The 20,446-nt window shown below is 47.7% G+C and overlaps 1 protein-coding gene across 1 annotated transcript in view; it reads left to right on the top strand.

Annotated features, from left to right (window-relative positions):
• The window catches only part of HPSE2 (heparanase 2 (inactive)), a 106,681-nt gene that overhangs the window by 55,325 nt on the left and 30,910 nt on the right, over positions 1 to 20,446 (top strand). The window contains exons 4-5 of the mRNA XM_031061533.1: positions 15,850 to 16,023; positions 16,585 to 16,756. Of these exons, the coding sequence (XP_030917393.1) occupies positions 15,850 to 16,023; positions 16,585 to 16,756 (346 nt within the window). The remainder of the gene's footprint in view (positions 1 to 15,849; positions 16,024 to 16,584; positions 16,757 to 20,446) is intronic.

Here is a 20,446-nt window from a genome sequence, read left to right as displayed (position 1 = left end):
CAGCAGACTCTCACTGTTTAATGTGAGCTAGGACATCTTGCTTTCAGATCTTTAGGTGGCACAGCAGGTTACTCTGAGTTGAGCTTCACCATATTCATGGTGCATGTGATATCCCGGGGCTGTCATTTTATCCTGGTTCCTACTATTGCTTTTATTTGGGAAGTAAGGCTCCTGATGCCTTCTATCCCTGCTGCCCTGTGCCACTAATTCTTGGAGGCCAACCATGATGTGGTTGTCCTTCCTGTGCTCTTCTCCAGGTACCTCCTCATGGCCATTGCTGGAGAAGGGATGCTCAAGCAGTCCTCCAGCATGACGTGGAGCAATCACCCAGGCTAACCTGGCTGGCAAAGACATAGAATGTCAGACAAGAGGTCTAAGAGAAACTTAAATGTCTCTTGGGAGGCAGCACGAGCCTGCTGAAACTTTGCTTCCTGGTAGCACATGCGGATGGGTGCCTTGTCCCTGTGAGCAGTGTTTTCTGGAGAAGGGCTGTGTGTTGGACCTCTTGCCTGGAACAGGGCTGGCCTGGGCAGCCAGGGAGCACTCCTCCCGCACCATCAGACCATTAGAATAAATAAAACAGCTCCACTTATGCTGGATGAAATCAAGTCTTCTGGATCACGGCCTAAACACGGTCAACAGCTCCTCTGGGGCCTTGAGCTGCCAACAGCTTGCACCTCCTAGTGAGTCTGTCCTTGGGAAGGAGCCATTAGAGGCTAAGGAAACTCTGCAGATCTCCATCCTTTGAGAAGTGGGAGATCACCACTGATAGAACTTGCAGCACCTCTTGTGTCAGGAAATGGAATACACAGGAAACACAATGGTTAAAACCCAGCACCCATGCCATGTCCCAGGCAGGGCCTTCCTGGAGCATGGTTACCAGCACCATTTCCAAAACTCCTCCAGGGCACTCTGAGGCTGGGTTGCCCTTCTGCTCTGTCTTTGTGGTGCTTAGATTGTATTTGAGTGAAGAGCCATCAGAAAGCTAATTAGGTTTTCCAGATTCTCTGATAGTTGTGGGCTCTTGTTGTCTTTGCATTCCCAAGACTTGTCAGCACTGGAGGACCAACAAAATTCACCTGAAAGAAATTACTATGAACTAGGACCTGACAGACCAGCTCAATAAATTTCTCCCTGATGCTGCCACCTCTTCTAACACAAGTGCTGCCTTTGTGCCTTTCTTGGTAAGATGGCCAGAAGTGCTCTAGAAAGATAGACTAGAGCCTGTTTCTACACACATGTGCATAAAATATTTCACATTCCTCCCTTAATCACTAGAGATATCTGCTTCTTCATTGCCATCAGTCTTTGTGATCAAAGCTGTTGTGTTGCACAGCAGCACATCACCACCAGATCCAGATCTGGTCAGTGCTGCTGGGAAGAGACGGAGGCTGCCCGAGTTTGCTGCTTTCATCCTGGGCACCCTCTGTCTCTCTGTTTTCTCTCCAGGAGGTGATCCTGGTGGCTGACTTGTCCTCCTGGTGTCCAGATGCTTGCCCTGTTTGTCCCCCTGGTGCTGACATAGCACAAGATCATGTGGAACCCTTGGTCTGTGGTTTGAGTTTTTATAATTTTATCCTATCGCCTCTCTTAAAATAGGAATTCCTTATGCTAAAGTTTCAGACTGAGGGTTTGAAGAGATGACCCGAAATCTGAGTGAGAATCTGTTGAGTCATTTCTGAGTGCTGTGAGCATATTTCTCAGTTCAGAGCGTGGAGCATTTGTCAGCTGTATAATAATGCACAACAAGCCACATTTTGCAGGATGAGGCTTCCAACATGCACAGCTTCAGCAGTAAATGGAGCAAGGTCATTGCTAATCTGGAAAGTAAATGCTTTTGAAGCATTTCCTCTCAGGACAAGACTTAGTCTTTTCTTCCAGCTGCTAACACCTTCCTTCCTGCTCAGAGCAAGCATAACCTTCCTCAGACACAGAAAATTTCCTGTTCTCCACTGTTAGAAGCTTTCATCCCTCCTTTGGTGTCTCCCTTTAATCTTCCCCAGAATGCCATGGTGTGTCCATCTGCCTTTCACTGGGCTCACCTTTTCTTGCACTTCCCTCTCCTAATGCTGCCCACATGGTTCCCATTTGCCAAAGGTGGGAGCCACTGGGCATATCCCATAAGTAATCTGAGTCATGGGATTTTCAGGTAGAATTATTTAATTAGAGACTGCCAAGAAGTATGGGGGGGATTTATTTTAATAAGTTGATTTTAATATTTTCCATGAATTTCTTTTTCAGCAGAGATTATGCCATATCCAGAAATAAAACCATTTACTTAACCAGTGAGATAGTCAGTTAAATCCTGAGAAATTATGCTTTTTTAGATCAACCTTTATCCCCAGGAATTGTCTCAGAAGGCTGTCTCCTCTGGCTGGGGCAGAATCCCTTTCAGAGGTTTAACAGTGGTTATTTGTTTAGCTGAGTAAGTTGAAAAGTCTGACAAGTATATTGCAAAAACCTCAGATCCCTGTCCCAGAAGGCAAGCCAATGACACCATTAGCTTAAACCAGCACCTCATATACACGATTTTAATATGACTCTTTAGCTCCAGAGTTTGATGTATTTTCAGTTGAAGGATTTGTGTTTCAGTAGTGAGAGGGGAGCAGGAGGGAGGGCAGCGCTGTAGGTCACTCAGCAGTTGGGTACACATACGTATTAAAAGCCATGCAGAGGATCTGTTCATGAAAAGAGCCAACATCTGACATGTAAATCCATTCCAAGAGTGGAGTAACTCACAGCACAGCCTTCTGCTGTGTGTTTAGCTGAGTCCCACATGCCGTGAGTGAGTTGTGCTCTCCCCTGCCTCTTCTGCCTACGTGGCTCCCTCTGGTTTTGACAGCCGCCTCTAGGCATGACACCACTAATGGGTGATGTCTGGGGCTGCTGTCCTGGCAGGCTGTGTAAGAACCCTTCCCATCCCTACAGAGACCAAGGATGTGCCAGCCAGTGCAGAGGAGCTGTGTGGCAGCAGTGCCTGCAGGGTGGCTGCTGTGAAATTTAGCATCCATCCCATCCAAATCCATATACCTGCAGTGTTGATGCACAGGACTGGGCTGGCTTTGGGTTATTTTCCAGGAGTATGAAGAGGTATGGAGCTTAAAGGGAGCTCACCCAAGGCTCTTTGGATGCTTACATCACTCTGGGTCATGCCTGTTCCTCCCTGCTCACCTTCAAAGAATGACCCTGCTCAGGTGATGCCTCCATTGCACAAGCTGAGTATTGGGGACCGGGGGTTAAAGCAATAAATCTACTTCCAGTGTACCAGGAGTAAAACCGCTTCAGTAAAATACAGAATTATTGTACGAGGGCGTGCTGATAGTGGCAAAATTCTGGGTGAAAAATGCAGAAAAGGTATTTATTGAATACATATGAATCTTCTGTATTTGGCAAAACAATTTGACACAGACTTCACAGTGATTTTTAAGCATTTCTGTGGTTTAGGTTTCCTAAGTGGTCTTTCATTTGTTCTTTCCTTCTTCAGGTCTGCTGCTCTTTCACAGTTCAGATTAATGTAACTAACAGTTATGTCACAGTTAATTGTCTCAAGGAAAACTACAGAAAAGAGCTGTTTCCATGTCAATATGTTGCTTACTCTTTTGCAATGAGTTACCAATTGATATTTTCCTTTTTCTTCCTCTAATTTGTACATATTTGCAGGGTATTTTCCTGCTGTTCTTTCTGCTGCTCTCTCCCCTGACCCACAGCACAGCTGTTGCCTCTCCATGTCTCACTGGTTGGGAAATGCTGTCTTAAACTCCCTTCCCCAGAGATCCTCTTGACCTGTGCCCTGAATTTGTTCAAATTTGCTTTTTTTGAAATACATTATCTTTAATCCGTTTTTCTTATTCCTTCACTGCCTTAAATTGCTGGGCTTTTTGGTTTTGTAACCACTTGTACTCTAATTTACTTCCATTTTTGGACTATTAGTCAACTTTCTATATCAATAATGTTCAAGTAATAAACATCCCCTCCCCTGTTACTTTCCCTTCTCCAGAGCAACTTTTCCTCACACAGTCCAACAACTTGTGTCTGGGACCTGCTCTGCTCTGTCTTTAACAGATAACATGGTAATTAAAATTACCAGTTCCTACCAACTCCAGTTATTTTAGCTGCTTTAGTCAGACACTCAAATAGATGTCCTATGTGTTCTGTTTGTTATTAATGAAGTTCTGTGGGACATTTTCTGTGCTCCTTTTATTTTTCTTGATCCCTGGAGACATGCACACAGTCTGTTTCTCACTTCTTTTTGAACCCCAAAATATTCTTCATACAAAAAAAACCCAATCAACCCTCCTATTTCCTTCTTCTGTTTCCTAAGCAGGTGGCATCCTTCCACATCAGCATTCCCCTCCAACAATCTTTCCATGAAGCATGTGTGAGGCTAATTGCTGTAGTTGTTTAAATGTGTCTTGTTTGTTCTCCTGGCACTTAAGTGCAGACCAGGCTGCTTTGGCTCTGCAGCTGGTGAGGAGGAGAAGGAGTCTGGGCAGACCTGTGCTCTCAGAGAAAATCAATTGGTTGATGAGATCCTAAATGCCCCACATAGCGATGTTTTGTTCACAGAGCTTGGTAAGTCTTGTAGGACAGCAAAGAGCCAAAGAATTGATTGGAAGCTTGGAACATCTTGCATTATTGTGAAGATGCTGAAGACCTGCAACAAATTCAGCTTAATGTTAGAGGAGGCTTGACCTTAATCTTGAGCTACGCACAAGAAGCAAAAATCTAGCAGGGTAAGAATATAGCAAGATCCAATCACTAGAAAGCCAAAACAGGTAACTTTGGACTCAAAGCCAGGTGCCTGTTTTTAACACGGATGCTAAATAACTGCAAAATCTCACATGGGGTAGGCTGATTTCCATAATTGCAGCAGGTTTTAAGCTCTCATTCGATACCTTTATAAAATAGCTGACCTGTCCTGCTAAGGGACTGGGTTTGACTTGTGCACTCCACATGTGTGTCCCAGGCTGCCTGGTGCAGGACATCATGCTAACGATGCTGGTCTTTTCCAGCCATTCATCTGTGCCTCCAAAATCAGGCTCAGACTCCACCCTGTGTGCTTTGGTACAAGATTCCCCCAAAGATTAGCCGGGAAGAGCTCCTGCCAAGCCGGGTCCCTCCAGCTGAGCCGTATCTGAGGGCCCAGAGGAGCAGAGAGAGACAGGGCCAGTTCCTTCAAATATTTTAAAGATTAGGGCCCGGCTCTGAGGTCTGTGGGAATCGGTGGAGCTCTGACCCCGGTGGGTTGTGGTCCTGGTGCAGCGCTCGCAGTCTGCCCCGGTGATTGCTGTGCTCCTCACCCGGCAGGCTTGCTCGGTCGCTGCTGCACTCAAGTGCAGCCACACTCGCAGTGCAGACGAGCCCTCTGACATTATCCGAGTGCAGCTGGAGGCATCTATTTTGGCCTTGAAAATGCCTCTTTCTTGGCAGAGCTCTGTGTTTATTATAATGCTGTCTGTAATGTGCAAAAGTACATTTCTGTTTTAACTTCCTTCTTTATGTACTAAAGAGTGTGGTTTTAATTAAGGATTTCAGATTGAAACATTTCCGGTTTTATGTGTTGTTTTTTTGGTTGGAGTTTTGGGTGTTCTTTTTTTTCTTTTTAAGACAGTTTTCAGTTAAAATGTTTCAGAGTTTTGAAAAATACCAGATGCCCAGCTCACAAAGTGTGCGAAGAGCCGTAGTCACTCCCTCTTGCTCCAAGGCAAGTCAGCTGCTCCCTGGCTGAGTGGGAGCAGCCAGGAATGGGCGATGGCGAGAGCGAGCGGGGTCAGCGGGCAGGGGAGGATGCTCCGGCACCGGGACAGGGGATTCTAGCATCACACCATGCCTGCCGCCCCTTGCACCATAGGAAACACTGACTCAGACCCACAAAACGCAGCACCTGATTCTTGTGGGTTCTGAGTTTGCGTCCCAATAGCAAGAGGAGCTGGCCAGATCCCTGTTTAGCAGCAGAGCGTTCCTGCTGCAGCACCCGGCACTGAGGGACTGCAGGTGTGCCCCTGCCATCCCCAGCCACCAGCTGCAGTTCCCACCCATGGGAAAGGCAGTCAAACTTGTAAAGTAAACTGATTGTTCTGCTGCACATCAGCTGCCTAAAAGGAATAATAAAAACAAGCCAGATTTTAACTCTCCTGGTAGTAGAAGAGCTCAAAAACATCTTATAAAGGCACCCCAAATTTTTGAAAACATCAGGCCATGAAAGTTATGTTAAAACCAGGTTTCTTGAGCCAGTCACATGATTTTTGTGAGTTTGACTCATGATTTTTGAATGTTGGGGTTTGGCAACACTGAAGTCCTCAGTTGGAATTTGTTCCCGATGTGGTAGTTCAGGCTCCTCGCATGACTGATCAATGTCACTCTGCTCTGGAGCAGCCAGATCTGGGGTGTGGGAGGCAGAGGGCCTGGTACAGGGCTCTGCTCCTTCTGCGGCTCCAGGGATGCTGTGGAGTGGGTCTGGCTTCCGTGAGGCTCTTCTGAATCAAGCTGTGTGTCTGCCACGTGACAGCAGCTTAGGCAGCAAAAAATGGAGTATGGGAGCTGCTGAAGGGGATTGGTGAGCTAGATGCACATCCTACCTGGGCTAAGCATTTTACTGAGATTAAAGGAACATGTTAAAAGCATGCTTTGTACCTGTGCATCTTTCATCCCTGTTTAGCCATGCAGCATCTGCACAGGGTATTGCTCAGCCTGTGCAGCCCAACTCACTTTTTGCAGGGAGTGCTGAGAACATCTACCCTCTTGCTGCAGTTAGTGCTTCAGGTGCTGCTAGAAAAAGTATTTCTAAAGAAAACCTCTGCTTTGCGACTGTGGCAGACTGAAAGAAAAGCGTGGATGCGAGTGATGCACGGGGTTGTGTGGGTTCCCCTCATGGCTGTTGTCCTGTGCCCTACAGCTGGCAGGAGGAGGTGAGTGTGGGGACAGGGATGGTGCAGTACTTGCTTTCTCACTCTGCCTTGTGTTACAACTTCCAGCTGAACAGAGAGCTATGGTGTTATCTTGTATGTACCTCTGTGGTGTTGGCTGCGCAGGGTTTCCCATGCCTGAGAGGTCAGACTCTGTCACAGGGGGTCACAGGAGGTCCCCCTCCATGGCTAGGGAGCAGCCTGTGCAAGGACCAAGTCACCTCTCCTGGCAGCGCAGAAATGGCTCATGTTTGCACCTGAAGCCAGCTTTAAACTCAGTAAATCACCATTCTCCCATCCGTGGGTAATGCTGTGCAGCTGCACAGGTACCTCTGCCTCAACACTCCCCATCCCAATGGGATTCACAGCCCTGTCCTTCCTGTGAGTGCCCAGGGAGGACATTTGGTCCTCCCATCAGCTGTCCCTGTCCATCTCTAGCTGCCAGCCATTTGGGAGCTTGCTGAGAGCTTGAGGAGCTGACCACTTCTTACCTATTTAGGAATGCTTTTAAATTGTTCCAGAAAGTGCAGTTTGTTGATAAATCACAGTGATTGCAGAGAAGTGTTTTAACTAAACCGTGTAAAAGAAGGAATGAGCTGCAGCACAGCACTGCCAGCTGTCATTGGCTTTAGAAACACACATCATAGATTTTGTTGCTTTTCAGACAGCTGCGCTTATAGCTGTTCTTATAGCCATATAAAACAGTCATTCTGTCAGCAGAGGTCTGGCAGTGGAGCTGGGTTATGTCTGCAGCCGTGTTCCTGAGCCTGGCAGGTTTGCTGCTCCACGTGCACAGGTAAAGCCCGGAGGGAGGCACCTCCGTGGCAATGGGGTGACCTGTCCCCAGAGTCACAGCTTTGCACGGGGTAAAGAGCAGAACACTGGGCTGTGCCCACCACCTGTGCAGGGGATGCTGCTGACAGGGCTTGTCTCCAGCACCCCTGGTCATTAGGAATGGGTAGTTCCCACACTGAAATGGGTTTTGGAGGGTTTTGCCCCAAGCCTGCTGTTGCTGCTCAAGAGTCTGGCTAACTGCAGGTCAGGTTCACAATCCAAATCCTGTTCTAGCAGCATTCACAGATCAGAGCCTGTCTGCTGTGGTCCATCCTATTTGGATTTTGGAGCTAAACCTGAGAGTCACAGAGTCTGGAATTAGATTTTCTAAATTTCCTCAAGAGCGGGAAGATAGTGCTAGCAAATTTGAAGCTTTTCACAGGATCAATATGTAGCTTTTGATAAAACCTCATCCTCTGCTCCTTTTCTTATGTAAAAGACCAGCTTTAAATGCCTGGACAAAATAATATTTGAATACTTTCTGCTCATTTTATTTGCATTCCTTTATCCAAAATGGAATGACTCAAGCAAGCTGCTGACCTGACTCACTGCTGCACACACACAGTTTCCCACCAGCCTCTTGTTCAAACAGTGTCAGTGAGATGGAACTGCCATGCAGGCTGTCACTGTCTCTTGACAGGACAAGCTGCCTCCCATGGAGGCCCCAAAGACACCCTGTGCAGGCACTGCTGAGCACTGAGGATGATGAGGAGCTGTACCCAGGTTTTCCCTGGAGCAATTTCCATGGCTCAAATCCAGTGATCTGGGGTGGCCAAGAAGATGTGGAAGAGCAGGTGATGCTCACAGTCTTATTTTCCCTTGTTCTGTTCTTCTGCTCCACTCAAACATGTAGCACCCTCCCTGCTCACCTCCATTTCCCTCTGAAACTTTAGAAGATGCTGGATTCATCCCGATCCAAAAGGGAAAATACTTTAAGTTATGCAGCAGGAGAAAACAGCTTTCTTAGCTGTAACATGATCCTGGTTTCTTCCCAGACACCAGACTGGAACAGAGGGTTTGGAAATTGCCCCTCTGGCCATTATCTGAGCTTTACAGCACTTGGAGATTGAACCCAGATCCCACATCTCTTCTGAAGCTCCATGTCAATTTACACTTGTTCCTAGAAACCATTACTGTCCTGTGAGCTCTTTACCACGCGAGGATTGAAAACAGAGCTATTCTGCTCATTTGAGCTCTCTTTTTTTGCACGAAGGCAGAGCTCAGGGCTCATTCCTTTTTCTCACCATCTGAGGATTAAGGCCAATCCTGACTGTTATCCAACCTCGATACCATTTACACACTGAACCCAATGCCTATGGCTTTTATCTGAGCCCTTAGAGCATTTGGAAACAGGCCATGCCCCTTGTCTGGTATCAAAAGAATTATATTAATTTGGGATTCATTCCACCAAATGAGGCTGTCAGCCAGACTCCTTAGCAATTGGATATTGAACCCAGACCTCGTGGTTGTCTTCCAAGTGATATGCCAGCTGGGAACTCAGCCCACAATCATGGCTGCTGGCCAAGCTCCTTATTGGCGAGAGATTGACACCAAGCCCCCAGACTGCTATTTCTGTGCGGCAGAGTTAAGCGCTAAACCTTGCTCACGTGGTCAGCATAATCACCTCTGCGCTGGCAGTGAAATGAAAAATCTAGTTAAAGACTTGAATGAATATTGAGGGTCAATGTTCAGCTGCTTAAAGACCAGGGATGATGACAATTCCCTTGGAAAAAGGCCCCCTTGATACTCCAAAGGGAATAGCCCCAGATCCCCCATCTGTCCTCCAGCTGGATATAAAATCCAGGTTCTCATTAACACAGTGCTCAGCATTTCTTTGCTGGCTGGCAGTATTAAAGCCAGTTCCTCCAACTTTCAGGTATTCTTCAGATGGGATTAAACTAGATCCCTTTTCTATAGCACCATTAGGCTCTGCCAAAGCACTTCTTGTCACACAGAACAGACCTCCAACGTTGCACCTTGCCTTGGAGCAGCAGGAGAGCCTGGCAGGTCAAGGAGAGCAAGGGATGGTTCTGAAAATCTCAGTCCTCTTTGGGGGGCATAAGGAGCCTGACCAGGTAGAGAGATAATTTCAGGTGAGATGTGTATCTGAGGCAAGCAAATTTTTCCCTCCAGCAAGCAATTTTGCCCAGGAATTCTTCAGCATCTTTATTCAGTGTGGTTTTACTGCATGGCAAAATGCTTCAGAAAACCGAATTAAAACCAAACAACTTCTCAGCTGGGATGGTCATCATTAGAATGCAGTTTCCAGCAACTGTGTGTGTTTCTTGGTAGCCTTGAAATCTCTAAAATTCTCATTAAGCAACAACTTTGAAGGAATGGCTTAGCATGCAGCTACAGCAGGAAAATCTTCCCATGATCCAGTGGGATGTTACAGTGCACATGGACAATGTGGGATGTTGCTTTGCCTCTGAACTTGCAGCCATGGTGAAGGCTGATCTCTGGTGCTCTAACTGTGCAGATTGTGGGTGGGGGGTTTCTGGTCACCTTGTCTGATACCCTGTTGTGACTGGAGATGCAATCCTTTGGAAGATTTCAAGCCAGTGTTGCAGACCTGTCCCATGGGTCTGGAGTTACTCTAATTGTCTGTTGCCTATCTTCTGATTCATATTTATTTGCTAAGAAAACATTAAGTCCTTGCCACACACAAGTGATTTTATGAGGATTTTTGATGCAAGAGAGACAGAGCAAATGGGATTCAGGTGACCGTGGTGCAAATTTATTTATAAATAAATTTTCCGTGTACCCACTTGTTTTTCTGTAAGTGGGAATATCTTTATTTTTCCATTCACTGCTCTGACCAGCCATCTTACTCACCTCTAGTCTGAACAGCCTGTACTGCCCTTTCTGCCCCCTCCCTGTAAATTTGTCTTTGGGCTTCTCTTTGCCAGGTCCTTCCCAGTGCCATCACTCTGCTGTCTCCTCCGGGGTGCTCAGGGGCAGGGAATGCTGCTGGCTTCAGTGCTGGCACAGGAGCTGTGTGCAGGGATGCTCCAGGCTTGCCCAGAATTTATGGAGAAGGCAGAGTTGAGCAATATCTGTGACTAGTTGAAATCATTATTTCTAGAGCTACTTTTCATTGCTCTATCCACAAAAGGGTTCATCTATTGTTCACTGGCTTGGTCTCTCAGCTAAGCTGTGGGTTTGGGAATTGTGCTGTGAGCTGCTCATCATCCTTGGTGCTTGCATAGTCTGTACATGCAAGACATGGATGTAGTGAATGGTGGGGATAGAGGGGGAACAGGCTCTTCTTTCCCAATCTTCTGGTTGCCTTCCCAGAGTTACAAAAGCCCCTGGCACACCATGGGTGCCGTGTCCTGCCACCCCTCAGCCCGCTGACTGATCCCAGCTTCCGTCTCAGCATGCACATCAATTTCCACTCTTCATGCTAAACTCTGCCAAAGCAAAATTCCTGAAGCAGAATAAAAATGCTTTCAAACCCAGAGATTCTTGAACTGTCCCTCTTACCAAACAGCGGTCAATACTGCACTCTTTATAAAGGCTCTAGGATAATGTTTAATTCAGTAACTACAACTGGAAAGTCTTTCCAATTATTTTAAACTGCCAGAGATATTTTAATGTGCCTCAGATTTTGTGTTGGCATGCTACAGAGCTAAGTGCCATCCATCTTTCAGAGAACATTAAAATTTAGCCTTGTATAAAAAGAAGAATAATGGGAAAGAATCCCAAAGGACGTACTTGTCCCTTAAACCCCACCATCATTTGTGGTTTCACAGACACCTTCTGCATTTTGAAATTGTTTGTCTCTCTCTGTGCAGGGTTTGAGATCAATACAAGCAGTTAAAGCTTCAATTTTTGTGCAGAGCTTCATCTGAGGGCAGGACTGGGAGCAGATCTTCACTGGTGGCCACCCAGCCGTGCATTGTCAGGCTGTATTCACTCCCTAGATTAGTGGAAGCCTCTACAACCAATAATGTAAAAGTTTGAGAAATCACAAATATCTTCTGATTTAATTTTTGTGCCAGGCCTAAGTGGTCTCTGTCTCTGACTACTGGCTGCTGTTTGTCCCAAACCCACCAAGGCACCCACCCCACTGCTGGTGGGTGTGAGGGGATGGAGCCTGGGGCTTTGCTGCCTTGGGCAGCCTCACTCCAACTACATGAGCATTATAAAGGGAAGAAGATGACTCTCAGCACCCTTGCACATTTCTCTTTTTTTTTTTTTTTTTTTTTGTTATTCCTTCTTGCTGAGCTGAAGTGGCACATGAGTGCTGAGCATGTGCATCTCTGCATTGGGCAGAGGGGGAGAAGGAGCAAGGAGAACATCTTATAAATCTAGTTCTGCTCTATTAAGATTCATTCTGGTACGACAATGGCTTTTTCTATTGAAGTGCGTTGTGAAAGCCTTGCCTAATGATCTGTTAGCTGGGGAAAGGTTAAATTCCTGTATGATTTTCTTTGTTTGATGAAGAAAAAACAGTGCAATTATCCAGAATTCAAAGTGAGTTTTAGCCAGCTGTTAATAATACTGTGATTCCTCATGTTCTCATTACTCAAAAGTAATGTTGCCGTCCCTAGTCATGGCAGTAAAATATTTATAGCATTTTCTTATGGCCTTATTTGTACATATGGAGGACTGGACATCACTCAAAGTCTTCTAAATAGGCTTCTTTTTGTGCTTTAGCCATCCATAGAATCATTTGGTTTGAAAAAGACCTCTAAGATCATTCAGTCCAACCATTATCCTAATGCTGCCAACTCCATCACTAAGCTATGTCCCTAAGTGCCATACCTACACATCTTTTAATATCTCCAGGGGTAGTGATTCAACCACTTCCCTGGACAGGCTGTTCCAATGCTTGATAATGCTTTCAGTGAAGAAATTTTTTCTTGTATCCAATCCAAATATCCCCTGGCACAACTTAAGGTTCTTTCCTCTTGTCCTATCCTTTGTTGCTTGGGAGAAGAAGCTAACCCTCACCTGCTGTGAGCTCCTCTCAGGTAGTTGGTAGAGTGATAAGGTCTCCCCATAGCCTCTTTTTCTCCAGGCTGGATACCCCTGGCTCCTTCATATGCTCCTTACAAGACTCGTGCTCCAGACCTTTCACCAGATTTTTTTTTCTCTTTTTTTTTCTCTCTCTCTGGATGTGCTCCAGCACCTCAATATCTTTCTTGTAATGAGGGGCTCAAAACTGAGCACAGCACTCAAGGTTCAGCATCACCAGTGCTGAGTGCAGGGGGACAGTCCCTGCCCTTGTCCTGCTGGCCACACTGCTGCTGATAGAAGCCAGGATGCCCCTGGCCTCCTTGGCCACTTTAGCACGCTGCTCTCATTCACTGCATGACAGTATTGTCATCTAACTGCAGCTGTCTGCAATGAAGGTTTTTGAGGCAATCATCTCAGAGGTGAGACACATGCCCTTTAACCACTAATGGTTAGCTAGCTTGTGCAAACTGATCATCAAAACTCTGCCAGGGTCACTGCACTGCTGCTTCCAAGTTTGCACTATCCCAAGACAGTTGCCAGGAATGAAGGAGGGAAGTGGATTCAGTACCTGCTACTCTTGATATCAAGAGTGGCCATTTTAACAATCTGGTGTGATGCAGAGATGGGTTTTTTAGTTCTTTTCTGCTCTTTGTAGCTTCAGTGCAGGCTATAGGTCCATCTGTCCTGGGAGACCACTGGAAACGTGCAGGACCGAACCCCAGACATCTGTGTGTTTCTCCCAGCTCACTCCCCTGATTGCTGAGGTTTCCAGCTCGGAAAGTCGTGGCAGAACATGAAATACACGTGGCATCTCTGCGTCCAGGCGCACAGAAACAAAATAAGTGTCATGGGGAAAATATAATTTCACAGTGGCAGGCCCTGTGTTGGGATAAACAGACGTCTTGTTTCCTCTCACGGATGCATGGAAAATCAATTCCCAGTCTTCTGCAGTGTCTCCTAAACGTGAATCAAATTTGCTTCTGTAGTACAGTTGCTTTGTGCCAGTGAAAAGGTTTCATTTCCAGCAGGGGAACTGCAGGTAACACCTTTTTTGCTATCCCGTTTTGTCATTTGGGTGTCTATCTTCTCCTCTTTATAGGAATCTCATTTCAAGTGCAGCTTTTTGCCTGGGGGTCTGAAGTAAATCAGTAATAAGTAACTGTATCTGTCTCTAATTCACTAAACATCCAGAAAAACAGCTAATGTGCCTGGACCACTGGGATGAATACATTAGATTAATCTAATTCAGCTACTTTTCACTCAGACAACCAGTAGCATTTTGAAAAAGGTTGTGGAAGGGAGTGAGAATTTCTCTTCCACATTTTTGCATTCTTCTTCTTCTTTCCATAACTTTCCTGTGTTGCATTAAATGTTAGCTATTCAGTTAGCTTATTTCCTGGACCATCCTTAAAACTTTACTTTAAAAGGCAAATTTATTCTTCTCAGAGCTGGGTCTGTATTCACTGAGACTTTCAGTGACCAGGAAAGGCAACAGAATAAACACAGACATCCAGTGAACAGCTTATTCCACCTGGAGCAAGCAGCTCCCTCTTACTGCTCTTCCACTTGCACCTCAGGTGGGCAGCATGGCTGCAGGAAATCTTGGGGCATCACTGCTGGGCTTAGAGCAATTCCCTGAGTGCGTGGTGGCCTTCCCTACATCCCCTTATCTCCCTTGGCAAAGGTGGTGGATGCTATCACCCTGGTGCCATGGCAAGTCTGATGTATCCTCTGCTCCTTTATGCCCCACTGTTTTTGGAAATGGGCAAATAGACCCAGAGCAGGCTGCCTAGACCCTTCACTGTACCAGCAAATTACTGGAAGCTGACCTAGGTGTGAGTATTTCTCACTGCAGTCCAGCCTAGATAAGGGTCACCTCAGTTTCTGGAGAGAATTCCATGTGCAGTCCTTTGTGTACAAAGCCTCAGACCCACCAAGGTGTAAGGCCTAAATGGCTGCTTTGCTGCCTGCCAGTCCTGCTCTCCTGTCAGTAGATTGCTTCAGTGTGATTTGTTCTTGGCACTCTCCTGTGATTGTTGATCATCTCCTTATATTTTTCAAGTGCTGACAAGCAACTTGGTTATTTGTCCAAGTGTTTTTCTGGGCCCTGAAGCCAGCCTGCCTACTCCGTCATTCCCAAGTGCCTCCTTCCCCTCTTCTGAAAGGGGAGCCTGTGGTCTGCCCTCCCTGGCCCCCTGGAACCTCCCTATCCCTCATGGCTCTTCACCGTTAAGTGGTTGCATCTCCAAGGCTGCTTCAGGAAGCTTGCTGAGTGTCCTGGGATGCAGTTCAACAGGCAGGGATGATTGAAAACACCACAGTTATCTAAGTGCTCTCTAACCAAATCTCGCTGTCACGTGAGTTTGTGTCCTGCAAACACTGGCATTAGCTTCATCAGCAGTTTGATTGCTGTTGAGTTTTTAGGGAAGTTTTCATTAAAAAAAGGGCATTAAGTGTTTTGTCTCTCTGTCCTGTGCTAATGTTGCACCTCCCTAAATAGTGGGTCAGCTCTTTCTTTGGTCTCTCCTGTTGCTGCCAGCTGGTGCCCCCACGGCTCATCGAGGCCGCAGTACAGGGAGATGCCATCCAGGCAGTTTTGGGGCCAGCAGATAGGACACAGATCTCACAAAGCCCCCAGCACCCTGGGAGAGCCTGCTGGCAGCAGGGTTTGGCCAGGCTTTCACTAGGCAGGGAGCCCAGGCAGCAAAGACCAGGCTGCTGTGGGGTGCAGAAGAGATGGCAGCTTTAGGGTGGTGACTTCCTCGTCCTCTCCCCAGGCACTGCAGGGATCTGCTCTGAAAGGGATGCAAGGCAGAATAAGCACAGGAAAGGACAAACTTTCCTTGCCAAAAGCAGATGAAAAGCGATGCTATAAAGTCACTTGTCTCTGGTAACATGGCCCCAGCTCTGACACAGAGGTGGAGGGCATCCAAGTTTCATGCTGGAAGGAGATGAACCCACACCTGGAATCCTATCTGGGTTTCAAAGGTCAGGTGCCTTTCTGTGGTTACAGATGTCGTGGGGATGGCATTTGACCCTCACTCATCCTACAGAGAAGGCAAGGTATGATGGACAGCCGGATCATTTGAACCCCTCTGGAAGTAGCTTTCCTTTGAATTACAAACTGTTTTTTGTTTCTTCCCAGCCAGGTCTCTAGACAAACTCTATAACTTTGCTGACTGCTCTGGCCTTCACCTGATCTTTGCACTGAATGCTTTGCGCCGAAATCCCAACAACTCCTGGAACAGCTCCAATGCCCTCAGCCTGCTGAAGTACAGTGCCAGCAAGAAGTACAACATCTCCTGGGAGCTGGGCAACGGTGAGTGTGGGAACAGGAGAGCCAGGGGAATGGAGCTTGCTGTAGCAGAAAGATACACAGTTTTGGAAGAGGATACCTGTAGCTCCTAGGATGCTTTACCAGTGTATTTTCAGAGGGATTTAAAGGCCCTTGCTGTAAGGCAGCACCACCTCTAAGACTTGGTGTGAGTGAGTCTCTTAGCTGGACATTTCTGTCAGCTGGTATTAAGTACATGAATTGTTTCTGCCCTGGCTGCTGGGCCCAGCTGGCACTGGGGGGCCAGGCCATCTACTGCAGGGACTTGCATGGTGGCTGCAGTGCCAGGGGAAGTGAGCAACCCTATGGGGACAGGAGCATGACACCAAGGTACAGCTCCTCCACCCAGCACACAGCAAAAGGAGCACAGGAGAGCAGGCAGTGGCTGTCATCCACTCTTCAGAGGCTCCTTCTGTTGCTCTGCAGAGCTGCCTGCATCCTCTGTGGAGCTCAAGCTGTGTGACAGAGTGAGCTGTGTGTCTCTCTGGAAGCACAGAGGAGAAAGCAGAGCTGACAAGTTTTGCTTGTCAATTTTTATTTTCTCAGAGCCCAATAACTATCGGACCCTGATGGGCCGCTCAGTGAATGGCAGCCAGCTGGGCAGGGACTACACGCAGCTGAGAAGCCTGCTGCAGCTGATCCGCACCTATTCCAGAGCACACCTCTATGGGCCCAACATTGGAAGGCCCAGGAAGAACGTCGTTGCTTTCCTGGAAGGGTAAGTGGTGTTGGGTTGATGAAAAAGGGCTCAGAAACCCTTCCTGAGACCAATGCCGAGACCTTGGCAGCAGGAAGGCTTGCTCCTTGCCTTCCCAATGTCCAACAACCTCCAGGACAGTGAGGCTCTCTGTGGCTGAGCCACCACAGTACCAGAGGCTTTGGAACACGATCATGTGTACGGCTAAAGTTCTGCAGAGGTGCCTGGTGGGATCTTGAGATGGACTGATTTACACTCTCCCAAGCATTTCCAGCGTTTCCCAATTATAGGCAGACTGAGGTGCCCACCTTGTTGGGATGTTAGGACAATGCAGTGGTGTGGATGCCGGCTGCTGCAAGCCCAAGAGCTGCAGGGTGAGGATGTGGGTCCTGGCACCACTTACCAATGTGCAGGTTATTATCTCTGAGTCCTCCTGGACAAATTGCTTTGCTCTTCCCATTTGGTGATTTCTTCTCCCTGTGCTTTCTCCATCTGTGCAGAGGAAGGATCTGTTGCAACTTTCTTCACTCGCCAAGCTCTCTCCTCCCTCCTAGGGGGATTGGCATGTCTCTAGTTTGGGAAGGCCAGAGGTGGAGAAGGAATGGTGACAGAGAGGGACGCAGACACCTGGAGGTGACTTTGGACAGCTACAGGAATCAGGGAGGTGTGGGAGCCTGCTGGCAGCAGGAGTTGGGTCTGTGTGGCTTGAAGACCATGCAGCAGAAGGGAAATTCCCTGCAGGACTGTAAACAGAAACTCCAGTGCAGAAGGCTGGGCAGGGGGAGGTGTGGAAGGGACTCTGCTGGGAGCAAAGCTGGGTCTAGCATTCATTAACATCTGCAGGAATGATCTGGCAGAAACAATAAACAGCACACTGATGCAGTCCCCAGCGGGGCGGGGAGGGAGCCAGGGCCAGATTCTCAGCTCTGCTGCAGCAGCACAAAGAGACCATAAAGCTGGTTGAACCAGCTGCCACGCCAGCATCCCTCCCGCTGATGAGAGTGGGGGAACAGCCCTGTGCCCGCAGCTCGGCCGTGCCACGCCAGAGCGGCGCCCACGGAGCCCTGCGCCCTAAGGAAAACAATGGGGATGAGAGCCAAGAAGCTATTAGAGAAAGGGAAGTCCTACTGCTGTGTTTGCCCTTCGTGCACCGCAGCGGGTCCCAGGGAAGAGAGGTCGGAGCAGCCAAGTCGCACGGCCAGGGTGGTCCAGCAGCTGAATGTTGCTGGGCTGTGCTTTGACTGACGGCAGCCCTGGGAGCAAGGCTGTAGTGGAGATACATTATCTCCATAGTCTGGTGGAGATAATGGCAGATACCCCATCTCAAATGAAAGGGAAGATATGTAAGAGCTGCAGCCCTGGTGATGGGATAGTGGAGCTCTTCATAAACCCCGCAACTGGTGTGGAAAAGCTCTGATGAGCATGCCTGCTCTCCAAGCTATATGCTCTTTTCTCTGCTGCCATCCCTGCCTTCCAGGATGACTCTGTTCCATAGGTGCTCAAAGAGTTTTGTCTCTCCCTTGGAGAAACCTTGTGTCCTGCACTCCAAATCCTGGTGCCTGCAGCTCACAGCAAGCAGCACACGCCTGCATGGTGTTACAGCCTGAAGGGTCCTCTGGAAAAAGAGCTGCTGGTCTTTCCACATAAAGACCCCATTGTTATCAGGCAGGGCGTAAAGAGGAGGGACAAGTCTGATTACACAAAGACAAAGGGCTAAACACTCATTTGCAGTATTTGGACGTGGAGTTGCAAAAGGATAAACATACAAACCCCAGTGCCTAAGCTCTTTGACAGCGTGAGCTTTATTCCCAGTAGCTCCCCAAGGTCTCTTCAATATGTGGGTTAGTGCTACCGAGAGCTCTGTCTTCTGCGGCAGCATCCAGAACTGGTCTGCAGGATGTGGCTCAGCATGTGCCTGGTGCTGTCACAGCCAGGACATGCCTCTCAGGGTCCTGAATGAGCCACACACAGTCAGCAAGCAGGAGAGAGGAGAGGGAATTTAGGAAAGTTCTCTCAAAGGCAAATCTGCCACCTGCCTTGCTAGACCACCATGAGTGACCTGTGTAGTGCTCACAGTAGGTTGAAGGCTCCTGAGTGAAGTGTGTGCAGCTCATAGTTCTGATGATGTGAAATTTGTAGTTTTTCTCTTCTGTTAAAAACATTGTGATGAACAGTGGTAGTCAACCATGTAGGAGGAGATTTGTCAAGTGGAAGATGATGCATCAAGAGTTAACTAAGGCTGGAGGGGTGAGATGACCCCCCTGATGTGAAGATGGGATGGGTGGATTGGCAAGCATTGCTGTGTTACACCAAGTGAGGAAGTGAGTTTTGGTAGGAGAAGTAATGGAACTGAGCTGAAATGGGACAGGAAACCTCAGACAAGCTCAGGGAGTGTTTTCCAGCAGTAGAAGCTGGCATTAGATATTCTCCAGGGAAAGCCTCTGGAGATACCTGAGGTCCCAAAACACTCAGAGAAAAGTGTCACTGTGAAGTATTAACTAGAATAACATTTTCCTGCTCCATGCTCTGTGTTCAAAAGGTTTTAGTCTTTTTTTAGCTGTTATCTCAAGCAATCAAACTAAACTTATTTTTGTGCTTAAATTTTGTCCTGAAATAATGGCAGTGTCAACATGAGTTGGGCACTTGCATCTGCTGAACGCCTCCAGGGCTCTTCTGACTAAATCCTTATGCCTGTCCTCCAGAACAGGCTGGGACTGAACCCCTCCTGAGGTACCACCTTTCTCTGGGGTCTGCTACAATAATTGACAATTTGGACACCCAAGAATTTGCAGCATATAGGAGGGTGTGCATGCTGTCCACTGCAGAGGCTGTCCTTAGGCAGGTGACACTGAGCTGTGCTGGGTGACAGCTGTGCACTTCCCAATGATGGAGGTAGGATATAGTGAAGGGAGGAGAGTTTGAGGCCCAGAAGCTTGGGCTTTGCACACCCTTCAGTGCTGAGGTATTGTCCCTGAGCAGGGAGCAGTGGCTCAGAGCAGCCACAGCCATCTGTGTCACCTCACCCTGGGCTGGCAGGTCCTGGAGCCTGGAGCTGATGCTGCAAGGATAGGCTCTGCAGTGGCTGGGCCTACTATGCAGGAGGCTGGAAATGGTGTCTTGTGGATGCACAGGTGCAAGAGGGAATTTCTCCAGACACAACCAACAGTTGAGTTTGATGAGGTGTTAATTAGACCATTCATGCAGCCTGAGCTGTTGCAGAGCACAGCATGTTAGCTACCTACTGAGTCTGTGGGTACAGGAATCCCAGAACTGCTCAGAATTGGCTTGGGGAAAAAATTATGGGATTCTAAGGAATTAACATAGATTTTAACAGCAGATCAGGAATCAGACACAAAGGTTAATGCATGGCTGGATAGCCCATTTGGTGCTGGAAGAGAAGAAACACGAGGAAAAGCAATCAGGAAGGAGAGATGTTAAAACGCGTTAAAGCTCAGAACGTGGTACAAAACTTGGGCTGGCATGTCTGGGTGGATTTGACTCTGGGCTCTCATGGCCCATTGCTTCTCAGCTGGTGTAGTCCAGTTTTTGCCACTGCTAACTCACAAGGCTCAGTGTGTTACCTCCACCATGGTAAGGTAGGAGCTGCAGCAATGCCAGCAGGGTAAGGGTGGCAGGCACTTTGGCCCATGCTAGACTGGTTGTTGATGCTCTGTGGCCAGTTTAGGTCCTGAGACTGCTGAGTCACCAGGG

This window comes from Geospiza fortis, unplaced genomic scaffold (assembly GCF_000277835.1).
Source record: "Geospiza fortis unplaced genomic scaffold, GeoFor_1.0 scaffold130, whole genome shotgun sequence".
Taxonomy (NCBI): Eukaryota; Metazoa; Chordata; class Aves; order Passeriformes; family Thraupidae; genus Geospiza; species Geospiza fortis.
The sequence above is the reverse complement of the archived record's forward strand: the minus strand, read 5'-3'. Positions and strand labels throughout refer to the sequence as shown.